Source organism: Globicephala melas, chromosome 3, assembly GCF_963455315.2.
Source record: "Globicephala melas chromosome 3, mGloMel1.2, whole genome shotgun sequence".
Classification (NCBI taxonomy): domain Eukaryota; kingdom Metazoa; phylum Chordata; class Mammalia; order Artiodactyla; family Delphinidae; genus Globicephala; species Globicephala melas.
The window spans coordinates 127167217-127181666 of NC_083316.1; the positions used below are offsets into that span (position 1 = coordinate 127167217).

At 49.4% G+C, this 14450-nt stretch overlaps 1 protein-coding gene and 1 pseudogene across 7 annotated transcripts in view; one reads left to right on the forward strand and one right to left on the reverse strand.

Annotated features, from left to right (window-relative positions):
* Positions 1–14450, forward strand: part of LOC115840788 (ras GTPase-activating protein-binding protein 1) — a 354642-nt gene that overhangs the window by 152065 nt on the left and 188127 nt on the right. The window contains exon 11 of one of the 7 annotated variants that reach the window (XM_060296501.1): positions 11837–12034. The exons of 3 other annotated variants lie outside the window; for them this stretch is intronic. In XM_060296501.1, the coding sequence (XP_060152484.1) occupies positions 11837–12018 (182 nt within the window). In that variant the 3' untranslated portion in view covers positions 12019–12034. Of the gene's footprint in view, positions 1–11758; positions 13206–14450 lie in introns of those variants that run through there. 3 more of the 7 variants (XM_060296500.1, XM_060296502.1, XM_060296503.1) reach the window with 3 other exon arrangements.
* On the reverse strand, positions 5861–6794 carry LOC115840746 (uncharacterized protein NKAPD1 pseudogene; annotated as a pseudogene).

Consider the following 14450-nt stretch of genomic DNA (forward strand, 5'->3'; position numbering starts at 1 on the left):
CTCGGTTTTACAGAGGGATAAACTGAGGCCCTGGACAGGTTGTACTTGCCTGAGGACACAAAGAGACCATGAGGCACTGGGAAGGGACACAGGTCGCTCAGCTCTCCGGCCAGTGTTCTCTCCTCTCTCCTCCCCACGCTGCAGATCTGGATGAACGACCACAGTCACCCCTCCCCGCAAGGTCTGGTTAATAACTCCCTACCTCATGATGTTGTTATGAGGATTAAATGAGATAACAGTTGAGGGAGGGCACTTGGCAGAGAAAGTCCCCTGTAAAAGGTAATTCTTCTTCTCATTGTTATTAGCTGTGCCTTCCTCAGTAAGTGACTTAACCTCTCTGAGCTCTGGTTTCCCCAGCTGTGAAATGGGGGTAACAGGAATCCCTACTTCATAAGGTTGTGCAGAATCGTGAGACAGATAATGTGTGTAAAGTGCAAAGCACAGTGCCTGGCATCTCTTTTCCAGGTACTGTACTGGACACTGGTGACATAGAGGTAAATGAAATAGTTCCTGCCCCACAGAGCTGAAAATGGCTCTGTTACCATCCTGTTCATTCCCCCCGCTCTCCCCCGGCCCCCAGATTTACAACCCCTCTGCAGCTTCCCTGGCAAATAAATGAGTCTTTGCTTGCATACCTCTAATTACAGGGAGCTCACTACCTCTTCCAGCAGTCAGTTCTGACTCAGCAATTCTACCTGATGTTCAGCTGAGTAGCAGCCCTTGAACCTGGTTAATAAACAAGAAGTCTACATATCTTTATTATTACTATTATTATAACTATATGACTCAAGACAAATGATGTCAGTTTGCTGTCTCTATTTCCTCTTTTGTTAAATGGGCTCAAAACTGCTGGGGCCACTCAGAACAGAACTATTTCCTCTGCCATGCGACAAAACCTAAGGCCTGATTCTCTGGCTCGGACTTGGTTTTCTAAAAGTTCAGTCTGGACCCTATGGCTGAGTGGAACCATTAAGGTTCTGGTCTTGTTTATGGAGGAGTAATGAGGCTCTTGGTGGTTTCCCAGCGCTCAGGAGATATCCATTCATGGAGTGGCTGCAGCCACTGTGGGCCATGCCCTCAGGGATCTGTCACCGGGGTCAGGGATGACCACAGGTGTCAAGCAGCTTCCATGTGTTGCCCAAGACATCTAGAGGGGCCCCCTAACAGGAAGAGTCACCCAGGTGTTCCCTCCTGCAAGTTGCATGAGAAGCCTAGGGGTTTACAGCGTGAGGGGGACTGCTGTGATCAACGCCAATGGGAAGGCTAACCTGGGCAATTATCCACGTGGCTGATTGCCACCCAAGTCTCCGAGTCAGGGCCGATTAGGCATTAACCCGAGGAAGGTGGCTGTGCGGCCCCTTTGGCTAGTCATGTGTGACTATCTGCCTTTGGGCTCCCCATCCTGGCCAAGGCTGGCCTCCAGCCTGTCCAGTGCAGGGATGTCTGCAGCCTGGGGATAAGGGAGCAACGAGGATTGGGATAGATCGCAGAAGCGCAGAACGCTACTGACATCTGTCCTCTCCTCCCCAGTTCCTCCACCATTCCTGCCCCAGGCCCTGATCCCCCACTCTGCGGGTCCCAGGACCTAACTGGGCGACCTTCTGGCCTCCAGCCCCCCAGGGAAATTGCACTCCTCACTGACCCCCAAGCATGCTTGCAACTTCTCACTCCTGAGCCCCTGCTCACAGCTTCCCGGACATCAAAAATGGTACCTATTCATCTTGGTACAGCCCATATGCCAGCTCCCCTCTGTGAGCTCCCCCAGACCATGGCCCTGACCTGAGTGAGAAGTAATAATAATAATAATAGCAGCTAATCTTTATGTCAGGCACTCATCTCAGCACTCTGCGGGGATTATCTCGTTTCTCTGAACGCCGCCACAGTGGATTAAGCGCTGTTATCATTCTCTAGTTTTCAGATGAAGAAACTGAAGCTCAGAAAAGCTTTAATTACTTGCCCAAGGTCACTGGTCTAGACTAAGCTAAGTTGCAAGCCCGGCTCTGTCTGGACCCTCTTAACCACCGGGCTGCACTACCCCGGCTCTCCCCTGCCTCCCTGCAGCACTGTGGCCGAACCTCTTGTGTGCCTCTCTGCTTTGTTCTACTTTTGTGGGTGCCTCTTTTCACATCACCTTCCACCCCACTCTGGTTTAAGCTCTTCAGGGATGGATCTCTGTCTAACCCAGGGGTTCTCAACCGAGGCTGCACACTGGCATCGCCTGGGAAGCTTCTACAAATCATGGTGCCCAGGCCCCACCCCCCAGACCAATTCCATCAAACTCCCTGGGAGTGGGCCCCGGGCATCAGTTTTTCCCAGCAGTGTCAGCCACATCATAGGCATTTAAAGAATTACATCTGATTCTGAATCCCCTGCCTGGACCTCAGTTTCCCTGTCTCATTGAAGCAGGTGTTGAACTCTGTCTGATCTTTGACATCTAACTCTAGTATTCTAAAGCTCTAACATTCTTGACATAGGATGTTGTAGGCTTCAAGAGAAAGACCTGGCAAATTATCACTGTCCACTCTCCTACTTGCCTGAGGAAAGCTGGACTGGTGAGCACTTCCTCCCTCCCTCCTAGGTTTTCCTTCCTAGAGCAATCTGTCCATGTTCACCATGGGGTAGAGAGTATAAATGAGGGGCTTGAGCAGTGATGAAAATTCTAACCAGATGACACGTTTCAGGGTGTCCATGGATTCTGGAAGCACAGAGAGTATTATTTTCATTTCTAATAGACTGAACCCCTCTGATTCCTTCTGGGGCAGGCTAAAGGCTCAGGTTAATTCAGTGAAAATCATAGACACGAATCATGAAAGACAGCGCATCACGGATGCATGTGCAGGACTGGCTGACAAACATCCTGGCTGGCACGGGACTGAGGGGCTTCCGGGGATGCAGGACTTTCAGGGAAATGGGAACCGTCCGTCACCCTAATAGAGGGAACTGCTACATCACTGGCCCACAGGAGTCGCATACCCAGAGTAGGTGTGGAGTGAGTGTGGCCCACCTTGGAGGACCAGTCTGGAGAAAAGATTCAGCTCATAGGGACAGTTGGCTGATGGACTGGTTACAATGAGAGAGCATGTTCAATGAACATGAGACGCAAGCTGTCATTTCCAGGTCTGGGGTCCCTTCTGTCATACTTCCCGGGGAGAGTCACATATAGCAGGATGGGAGTGGGTACAGAGCGGAGACCCTGGAGTCTGGTTCATGGACCTGTGGACAGGAAGGGCTCCAGAGACCTGGCTGTCCATGGGACCTGATGCCTTTAAGGAGGATGAAGTCATCAGGGGATGAGGCCACCTGGCTCCGTGAGGGCTGCAGCCTGCAGCCAAGAGGAAGAAGCAGAAGGTGGAAGGCAGGTGGGCTGAGGGGGCCGAGCTGGGGATGTCAGCTGTGTGGCTGACAGACGGGACCCAGCAGGAGTGGGAACCGCCAGCCCTGGTGTTGCCTGGGGTGCCCGGGAATGTAATCAAACACTCAGCAGACCTGCTGGCCATGGGCATCTGGGCACCACCAGGCCCTCCAGCTCATCCTGACCCCCAGCTGGCAGTTCTGACAGGCTCCTGCCAGGAGAAGTGTCCGGCCTGGTTGGTGAGGCTAGTAAGAATGAGCTCATCCGCCCAATCCAGCCCTCAGTCAGCCTGCCTCAGGCTGGTGCTGGTAGGTGGGGTGTCGCTGAGAGCTCCTAGAGCCCGGCTGGCTGGTTCAATGTCTTTGGTTAGGTCACCGCAACAGGAAGACGGGAGATGGGGGTCCACTCTGAGGACGTGAAATGGAACCTCTGATGTAATCCCCACCTTTACCTGGCCCCAGACGGGGGGCTCTGATGTGGCCCTGGCCCCACTGAGAACCAGTATCCCTCCCATGTCCCCTTCTCCACAACCGCGAACCACTTTTCCAGCATCATCTCCCATTTCTCCCTCTTGTATAGTAACAACAACAGTAACAATTGTGGTGAATATATGAATAACTGATATTTGTTCTAATTTATTATGTACTAGGCTAAGTACGCATCGTCTCATTTGATCCTCAGAGATCCTCCCAGTAAGGTACTACTATTATCATTCTCATTTTGCAGAGGAAGGAACTGAGATTCAGAGTTTAAAGGGACTTGTCCAAGGTCGTCATACCTTTAAATGGCAGAGCCCGGATTTGAACTAAGTTTATCTAGATCTAAAACCTGTGCTCTTAACCTCCGCCCTCTGTTATGCTCCAATCCAATCACAGGATTTGGATCCATGGCCATGCTGCCTATATCTAGATAGGCCCCCGCTCTTGATTCAGTGCTCTGCTGTCTCTGTCTTACAAATCCCAATAACTTAAAAAAATTTTTTTTTTATTTTATGACTAAGCATTTTATTGGAAATCTGTTCTGTAAAGAGAACAAATTTAATAGTTTAGAACTGCAAAATATTACCACCTCGTGGAATGTTGTCATAGTTATAGTCTATTGCTAGTGTCGTACACTGTCATGCTACCATGAAGTATTTCTGTATTACACACAGGGAAAGTAAGGCCAGGGAGGTTGACTTACCTGCTCCGGACCTTATAACCAATGAATGGCAGAACCAAGATTGAAAGTCTGAGCTTTCAAGCTTTTTACTCCACCCATGAAGTGACAACCAAGAAAAAACAATGTCACTTGACCTGCCTTAATGAAAAAAATTCACTTGTTTTCTGCCAGCCTTCTTCCAGTGATATTTGGTTTCTTAAGAATTGACATAGTAGGAATCACAGTATATAGCAAAGGGAAGTAACAAGGTCTCTGCTTGGTGCTTTAATCCAAAGGCAGACTAGGAAGAAATGGATATGCCCCCGAGAAGCCTGTTTCATTTTGGAACTGATTCAACCGAGTTTCAGGAAAAAATCTAAAGTTCATTAACAGATTAAGAAATGAACAAGGAAGACAATGCTTAAATAGCTGTTGCTGCCCTGAATCCTGTTCAGAGCACTATTAGCACAACTAATGCCTAATTCTTCCTCATTTGGTTGAGGACTTAACCTAAGACAACTGAAGAAATAATTCTGAACACAAGTCCATTTAGGCAATGAACAATGGAGCTAGAAAACCTTTTATGATCCAATTACCATGTTTAGAGATATACTGAGTGTAGCCACAGACCCTGTCCAGCAGGGAAATTTGACAAAAACTCCTAGTCTCTTCCAATAACAGCTGTCTATGGATGTTATCATGAATAGAAAATGTTCTTACGCTCATTTCCTCATTAAGTAAACTGGACCACGCCTGTGGGGTCGAAATACAGAAAGGTCAAAGCACCAAGGCTAAAGACAAAAAAAGTCAAGTTGTGGCACCTACTATGTAAACAGACAAGAGCAACAGCTGTTCCCTTATCATACCATTGTATACAGCACTAGTTCCAATCCATCTCTTGACCCCAGCCCTTGCTTTCCCCAAATTCAACATTCCACTTGGTATACCCAGGTCATTACTGGATTCAGCTTTCTGGGTCCTTTAATTGGCTGCATATGCACTCTACACTAAATGTGATTAAGTACAAAAATAATAATAATAATAATGTCTTCAAGAAACCTTCGTAACAAAATAACAGATTCCCTAGTAACAATTAGAGGATCAAGTTTAACAGGCCAAAATAGAAGACAAGGGGCTTCCCTGGTAGCGCAGTGGTTGAGAGTCCGCCTGCCGACGCAGGGGACACGGGTTCGTGGCCCGGTCCGGGAGGATCCCACATGCCGCGGAGCGGCTGGGCCTGTGAGCCATGGCCGCTGAGCCTGCGCGTCTGGAGCCTGTGCTCCGTAACGGGATGGCACAGGACAGCTCTGACCTCAGGCCCCCTATGCTGAGCAGTAGAGTCACTGGCAAATCCCCAAGGTGTAAGAGCTATAAGTATCCAGAGTCATGCAGGAAACAAGGATGTTTCTTTGTCATTAAGTCATCCTCTGAACTCTCTGCAGACCTTCCATCTGTAGCCACTTTCCAATTTGTGTGTTTGTTTGTCCTCTCCGGTATTTCATTGTTATCCGTAGGGATGTGGGCTTTTTTAATCTCTCTTTTTCCTTTTGGTTTTCTTTGTGTCTCTTTCCTCACTTTCCTCAGAACTACCCAATGCAGAATCATCTGACTGAGAAGTGTCACTTTCTGCCTTTAAGAATAAAGCAGATTTCTTGAGAGACATTTTCCTGGATTTTTTCTTGCGCTTATGTGGCTGTTTCCTTTTCCTGGTACTAAAAGCCCCAGTTTCTTCTGAGAACTGGCTTGAGGAATCTGCTGTTATATCTGTGGCTTCCTTTTTGCTTTTCTTCTGTTTTTTGTGTGACATTTTTTTCTGCTTTTTTTTTTTTTGTGGGATTTCTTTGACTTCTTGTGTTTGTGAGATTCATGGGTAGATGATTTTTACCTGGGGAGATGTTTTTTTCCCATTGGTAATATCTTGCTGATCACTACTGTTTCAAATTCTTCAGGGTATAACACCTTATATCCACTGTGACCCCATCTGTCTGGCATGTTAGCTTCATAATCATGTAACTTCTTGTTCCAGGATTTAGGCTTAAGAAAATCATCATCCAGTGCCCCAGTAGTTTCATTCTTTGGCCTCCAATAGTCTCTTTTGACTTTCTTCATCAAAACCATCACTACGCATCCGGCTTGAACTGCTGGGTAACATTTTCCTTTTGGTCCCCCGGTACGCATCTTCCATCTGTTTCTCCAGTTCTCTTGTTTTCCACATATCTGATTCCTCCTGAGTCTTATTGTGAGCATCTATGTGCTGGATGACGTTCCTCAGGAGGACCGTCCCCAAGGGAACTCAGGACATTCTTCAATCCCTCGATCTGTGCGCCGCAGCCTTGCCCCAAATAACTTTTTTTTTTTTTTTTTTTTTTTGCGGTATGCAGGCCTCTCACTGTTGTGGCCTCTTCCGTTGCGGAGCAGAGGCTCCGGACGCGCAAGCTCAGCGGCCATGGCTCACGGGCCCAGCCGCTCCGTGGCATGTGAGATCTTCCCGGACCGGGGCATGAACCCGTGTCCCCTGCATCGGCAGGCGGACTCTCAACCACTGCGCCACCAGGGAAGCCCCCCGATAACTTTTGAATGAGGTTCACTCATGGTCGTTTCGCACTGGGCCAAGCAGATGAGGTAGCAGGTTCTGCAGATCAGCCAACCTCAGCCCATCACCCTCCATTGGCTCATGCTGTGTGTCTACCTGGTTTGCCATCCCGCCCGCACCTACCAGATCCATCACAAGGTTGCCCAATCCAGGAGCATCTCTTGGCCTCCCTCTCCACACCTCCCCATGAACTGCTGGGGCTTCTGTGCTCTTTGTGGAGCACAGATTGCTGTGTTCCGGTCTGACAGTGAGGTCAGGGCAGGATACCACTGTGTGGTCCTCCTCCCCCTTGCTGTACTTGTCAGGGGAGTGGGACACAGGGGGCGGTTTGAACTTGATGTTAGACAGTTGGATTCAAACCCAGCTCTGCCATCTTGCAGCTGTGTGACATTGGACAAGTTACTCAACCTCTCTGGGAAGTAGTTTCCTCATCTGCCAGATGGAGGTGGCAATGGAGGGTGGCCGAATGGGGTTCTTATCTTGCAGGGGTTGTCAGGATTAAATAAGGTAATGAATCAGTAAAACTAAGCAGTGTGCCTGAGGCGAAAAATGGTAGTGTTCTGGATCAGTTCGGTGTCTAATTCATCTATGAATTTCCAGTAGGTCTTCATATAGTGCTAATGAAACGTGGTAGGTGCAGAGGAGGAATAGACGTGAAATTGTTTTGCGAGTGCCAGAATGCCACACGTGTAGAGAGTAGGACATATTACGGATGCAGAAACTGAGGCCTGGAGAGATTTCCTGGCCTGCTCAGGGCCCCACTGCCCTCTCTTCCCCGCTTGCTCGGGTGCTCAGGTCCTGCTGGGTCACCTCCAGGTCAGCAAGGCAGAGGCCCTCAGGGGCAGGAGTCTGCTCTCTGCTGCCTGAATTCCGGAGGCAGTTCTGGCAGCTCCACCGGCCCCATCTTCCTCGGCAGCCACATTCCAGACATTCTGCCCAGGCGAGGAAGAGGCCAGCCCGAGGGAGGAAATCCGGAACCACTAGACAGGGGGTGGCAAGGAGAGAGGTCTCCTGGGGACCAGGCTTGCTGGCGCTCTGGGTCCCTCAGCACAGCAGGTGCTCCTCACAGGCCAGACCTCAGGCCACCCAAGGCTCCTTTGTGGGTGCTGGGGGAGCTGCTCATGAGGAAAAAGACTAGCAGCACAGCGGTTTTCTAACTTAAGACTCTGTAGGCCTCGTGGAGCGACAGAGCGATGAGGTTGTTAAAAATGCACGTTCCAGGTCCCACTGCCCCCATTATGGAGGGGCCCAGCGTTCTGCATTTTTAAATGAGCCTCCAAGAGGGTGCAAAATCAGGTTTGGGAGCCTCTGAGTCCATCCACTGTATAGATGAGAGATGAAGAAGATGCAGTCAAGAGAGGGAAGAGAATGGCCCAAGGTTACCTAGCAACCAGGCTGTCCAAAGGGGAGCCACTGCCGCTGATGGAAACAGGAGGGCCTCAGAGGCAAGATGCACAAGAGCAGGGAAACCCAGAAAGGAAGAGGAGCTGAGAACAGGGTGGCTCAAGGGAAAGTTAGAAAGATGGATAATCATTCCCCGTCTTTCCCCACCGCCATCCCTGTACCCCTGTCCCTCACAGAGGCTGCTAACGATCCCAGCTCAGTGGTACACCAAGCCCCATCTGCTCACACGCTGCCTGTGGACAACCACGCCCACCCCCCATCTCCTCTCTCCTCATGCGTTGCCTCCTCATGTCACCGTGTACAAGAGAGTAAGACATCCTGGGCTCAAGTCCCAACTCAGTCACTACCATGCTGTGTGGTCTTAGGCAAATTCCTGACCTTCTCTGACTCTTAGCTTACTCATTTGTACAATGATGGGACTAGACCAGCTTTGCTCAAAGTGCAGTGCATGGATCAGCTCCACAGAAGCACAGAAACTTTGCTAAAATGCAGATTCTCAGACTTCCAACCAGATAAAATGGGTAAAGTGTGGCATTTACACAAATAATACATGGTATATTTTCCTTCTAAAATAATAAAACGTTACATTTAAGGCTAAAGCCCTCTTTGCTGCCACCACCAATACCTTCTCCAAAGGCAAACAGTATAATCATTTACATGTGTAACGTTTCGAGATACTTACATTGACACATAAATATACCGGTAGGGGAACTTTCCTGGTGGTGCAGTGGTTAAGAATCCACCTGCCAATGCAGGGGACATAGGTTCAAGCCCTGGTCCGGGAAGATCCCACGTGCCGCACAGCAACTAAGCCTGTGTGCCACAACTACTGAGCCTGCGCTCTAGAGCCCATGAGCCACAACTACTGAACCTGCATGCCACTACTACTGAAGCCCACATGCCTAGAGTCCGTGCTCCGCAACAAGAGAAGCCACCGCAATGAGAAAACAGCGCACTGCAACAAAGAGTAGCCCCTGCTCGCCGCAACTAGAGAAAGCCCATGTGCAGCAACAAAGACCCAATGCAGCCAGAAATAATTAATTAATTTAAAAAAAAAAAAAATATATATATACATACCAGTAGGAAATATATAGCGTTTGGGTATTTTGCTTGTTTCAAGGGGGTGGGAATGGGGGTTGTTAAAGCAGTATGTTGTGTGTCCTTCTGCAACTTTTTTAGTCAGTGGTGTGTATTGGGGTCTTTTCGTGCAGTACACATAGCTCCACCTCACGCTTGGAGCTCATTCTGGGGCTCACTCAAGTTTGAGAACCTCTGAGCTAGATGAATTCTGACATCACATCTTATGAGTCTAATTTTAGCATAAGGTAGGGGTAGGGAGAGCAGGATATTTCCAGCAATGAGGGAAGGTCCAGCCTAATTAGAGTGTCCTTGGCACTTGGAGCTGGACTTCATTGCTCAGATATCCCGTATCAAGAGTATGGTACCCTGGGATCCAGCTAAGGTCCCCTACTTCCCTTCCCTTAGAACTCTCAGGGCCACTCCCTCCCTCCCTTGCCAGCCCCTGGTCATCCTGATGTCATCTGTGCAGGCAAGCCTGACTCAGGCTGTCCCCGCCACCCGGAAGGCAGCTCCCCATGGCTCTTGATGGAGGCTAACTGGTTTGACTTGGTGAAGCAGCCCAGGGTTTCCCAATACCTCCTCGCTGGGGACCTTCTAGCACATGCCGTCTGGCTCTGTGGGGGACCCAGGAGCTGTCTGGGTCTAGAGTAGTAATGTTTTCCTCACTGTCCTCAAGATTCTGTCACAGCTGTGGGACCATGAAGAAGCCCTTATCCTTCTCAGGGCTTCCCTCTCCCCATCTGTCCATAAGGTTGTACTCATTAATCTCTATGCCTGGCAAGAGCATCTAGCAAGAAAAATTATGCAAGATTTGTTGAATGAATAATAGTTGAAAAGCCCCTTCCAACTCCCAAGGAGTGCAGATTCCAGCCAACCAGTGTGAACAAAATGCATAGCGTGTGCATAGCCCTAGACTGAGAACTGAGGGGGATGGAACTCTGAAAGAGACATCGTCCTTGCCCTCGAGTTGCAGACAGCCCAGCTGGGGGTCCAGTCATCGAGTCAATCAGTATTTCCCTGGAGTCTAGCATGGGGAGGAATGGAGCCAGGTGGGGGCAGTCATGGAAGGACAAGGGGTCGGCTCACAAGTGATCAGGGAAGAGTGTGGGTTAGGAGACAGGCAAATGGAGATTGTGGTCACACAGACTAAGGGTCCAGCAAAGACGTCAGAGGAGAAAGCATTCAGAGGGAAAATGAGGTACGTGGAGAGTGAAAGCAGGAGATAGGGAGAGTGTGACACATGACAGACTTGATAAATATTTGCAATAAACAGATTGTTATAGATACCAAATTGCGTTAAATGGATGAATATAAATATATGAGTATATTAAATAGATGACAGAAATAAGCAGATGAAAGTAAGTTAGTCATGCATGGTTGGATGGACACGTGGATTGGTGGACAAATGGATGGATGGGTGGATGGGTGGATGGATGATGGACAAATGGATGAGCAAGCAGAGAGACAGACAGATAATCTTAGTCTAGGCTCGCTGGATGTAGGGTCCAATGTCCAAGTTTGGATTGGGGCCCTTCTGCTTACTGACTCTTATTGGCCATGTGACCATGAGAGTTTTGTGCTGAAAACAAGGATTATCAGTCCAACCTGTCACCTTCCCCAGGAAATTATAAGAATTGCTCAAATAATAGATGAGAGGGAGAACTGCATAAAGCTGCATGTAAGTGTCAGAGGATTGCGGTTATAAGCAAATCTAAAGGACTTCTCGGTCCTAGATACACATAGAGGACGATGCAGAACTGGCACATTAAGAGACTGGTGGAGGAATAGATGTAGGAGCTGGAATGTATATTACACAGCTGTAGGACCTACTCTATCAAGTATCTGTGGAGCAAACTAAGGGCCTGATGTTTGGGGACTGCTTGAGGTCAGTGTCTGGCTTTACTCACTTTGTCTCACCATCCAAAGCATGCCACTCCTCCCGAAGAGAGCACCTTCTGCTGTGACGCTCAACTCTGCTTCCCTCTTCAGAATCACCTGGATTATTCAGCCTCAGGGTCAGTATCCAGAACCCACCAATATCAGAATCACTTGGATGCCCACTGACAAGTACAGATTCTGGGGTCCCCCTTCCGTCCTCTACATCAGTGTCCTTTGATGTGCCCGGTGAGGATACCGGCTTCGTGCCTTGCACACAATGATTCTTCAATAAATATCTGTTCATTTTGCAGCTGTTGCTGTTTGCCCAGGTTCACTGGTTGATATTGAGGATTGAGACTTGAACCCAGCTCTCCTGCTGCCTCTTCCAGCTCCCTGCCAGTGCCTCCTGCAAGGAAGTGGCCCACATGACCTCTCCATGGCCCTAGGCTCTGAGATTGCAAACTCCTCAGCAGCTCTGAGACACAAGCCTCCCCAATTGCCCGAGGATTTTGAACTAAGCCCTCCGGCTTTCACCAGGCTGCTGCTGGGATCCTTGAAAACCCAGGGATAAGGGAGGCCTAATGGAGGTAAGAGGTTCTTGCTTCTCCTCCCATCTGCCTGCTGCCCAGATGGGGGCCACGCTAATGTGCTGCTCAAGTCCCAGGGAAGGAGCCACGAGGGCATTGCAGGGGAGGTAGAGCTGCTAATTACCCACAGAAATCCCAAGTTGTTGAGAGCAGTTGTTCTCAGCCCTTGCTGCTCCCTGGAATCACCTGTGGAACTTTACAAACTATTGTTATGTGGGCCCACCCCAGAGATTCTGAATGTCTGCAAGCCTGGGCGTCGGACTCTTAAGTCTCAGTAGGTGACGCCAATGTGGAGCCAAGGCTGGGAAGCAATGCCTAGAGGTGTCCCTTACCCAGGGACTTGCTGTGTTTTCCAGCTGGAGTGCTAAGCATCGAATCCCCATCTCCAAGATGGAGTAAGTGAGACTCAGAAACGTCAGGCAACATGCCCCAGAGCGCATAGTGTGTTCCTTAAAAGCCACAGAAATCAACCTTGCCTAACTTACGCAAAAGGGGGATTTAATGCACAGTTATGAGCGACACAAAATGAGAGTGTAGGGTTCACAGTTAGACCTCCCAAAAGACAGGAGCCAGGAGTGGATGGGCAACCCACTCAGGCCGTCACCACCAGGAGGGTGCCCCTCCTGTCCGTGAGCTGGTCTTCTCAAGATCCAGATTGCTGCCGGTGGGTTGGGCTGGCTGAGCTTGGGTCCCTTGCAGGGCTGGGATGAGGGCGAGGCTGATCCTGCACTTGTGTGACCCTGAGAGTGAGTGCCTCCTTACATTTTGCACCCTGGGGGCCTTAGACACCTGACTCCCCTCACCCTTGTGCTGGTCCTATACCTTGGCCCAGGGAGGAGGGTACCTCCTGTCCTCAGTGACAGCCCACTAAGACTGCATCAGATAGCCCCTGGATGCCTCCCCAAGGGATAAATGTGGCACTGTTACCAAAAGGAGAGGAATGGACGCTGAGTGGGTGAAAATACAGGTGCCCACTCCCAGGTTTAAGAGCAGAGCAATTAAAAATACGATTCTGGGGCTTCCCTGGTGACGCAGTGGTTGAGAGTCCGCCTGCCGATGCAGGGGACTCGGGTTCGTGCCCCGGTTCGGGAAGATCCCACATGCCGCGGAGCGGCTGGGCCCGTGAGCCATGGCCGCTGGGCTTGCGCGTCCGGAGCCTGTGCTCCGCAACGGGGGAGGCCACAGCAGTGAGAGGCCCGCGTACCGCAAAAAAAAAAAAAGAAAAAAGACTGGAGTTGGATGAATCTGGATTTAAACCCAGGGTCTCCCCTTAATATCTCCCTGACCTCGGACAAATCAGCCTCAGTGCAAAAGGATGCTAATAATGGTACCATCTGTTGACCTCTGACTTCTGGCTCTTCATTCCACGCTCTCGCCCCTATGTTTGCTCTCAACTTTTCCAGTGGGGGCACCTAACTGCAAAGGAGAGAGGGCTTGGGCCCCTGAGGGCATGGGGGCGGAGTCTGAAATCACTCACAGCAAGCACATCTTTCCTTTGAGACACACATCAGCCGGACTGCCAGGAAGTCCACTTTGGGCACATACCCCAGGGAAGTGAGTGCTTACGTCCACAAAGAGACACACACAGGGACGGTCATAGCGATGTCATTCCTAGAATCCAGAAACTGGAAACAAGCCAAATGTTCAGTAACAGTAAAATCAGTAAACTAAGCCACAGTACATGAGCACAAAAAAATAGCAGACCACTGCTACACGTAGTAATATGGATGAATCTCAGACAACACACTGAGAGAGGCAAGCCAGACCCCAAGCAGCATATGCTGTATGACTCCATGTACATGAAGTTCAGGAACAGGCCAAACGAATTCACTGAGCTGTACTTATTAAGATAAGTGAACTTTATTGTATGTAATGCCAATTTTTTAAAAATGTTTTAATTTTAAAAAAAGAAACAACACGTAACTTTTGCGATCTATCCAAATACGTTTGCACTTTAACAATGATTTCCTCCAGCATGTTTCAGGAAAGTGGACTCTTCAGGAGTATAGGCCTTGTTTATCCAGTGGACTCCAGTCCCCTCTCCTTGGAGGCACACTCCCAGGATAAGAAGCTTTCCCCCTCACTCCAGTTTGAATGATCTCCATAAACATCCAAAGCCAAGAGTCACAAACTAATGGTTCCTGAGCCACGGTCACCCCTCCTCACATTCTTTTTAACCCACTCTAGGTTTTCTTCATTTTTATCAATGAGTTGTTTTAAATCCAGGCTTCTCTTGAAATTTTGGTTGATCTGAAAAATGGGCGTGTTGGCAGCAGGTGCCGCAGATTTTAGATGGGACACAAGTATGTGAGTTCCCCTAGTCCCTCCCGGCTTGCCTCACTCATCCCCTAGGTCTCCCTGGCCTCTGCTAGCATTTGAGTGTGTGCCCTGCTAGCTGTGTGCCCTGCTACCTTGG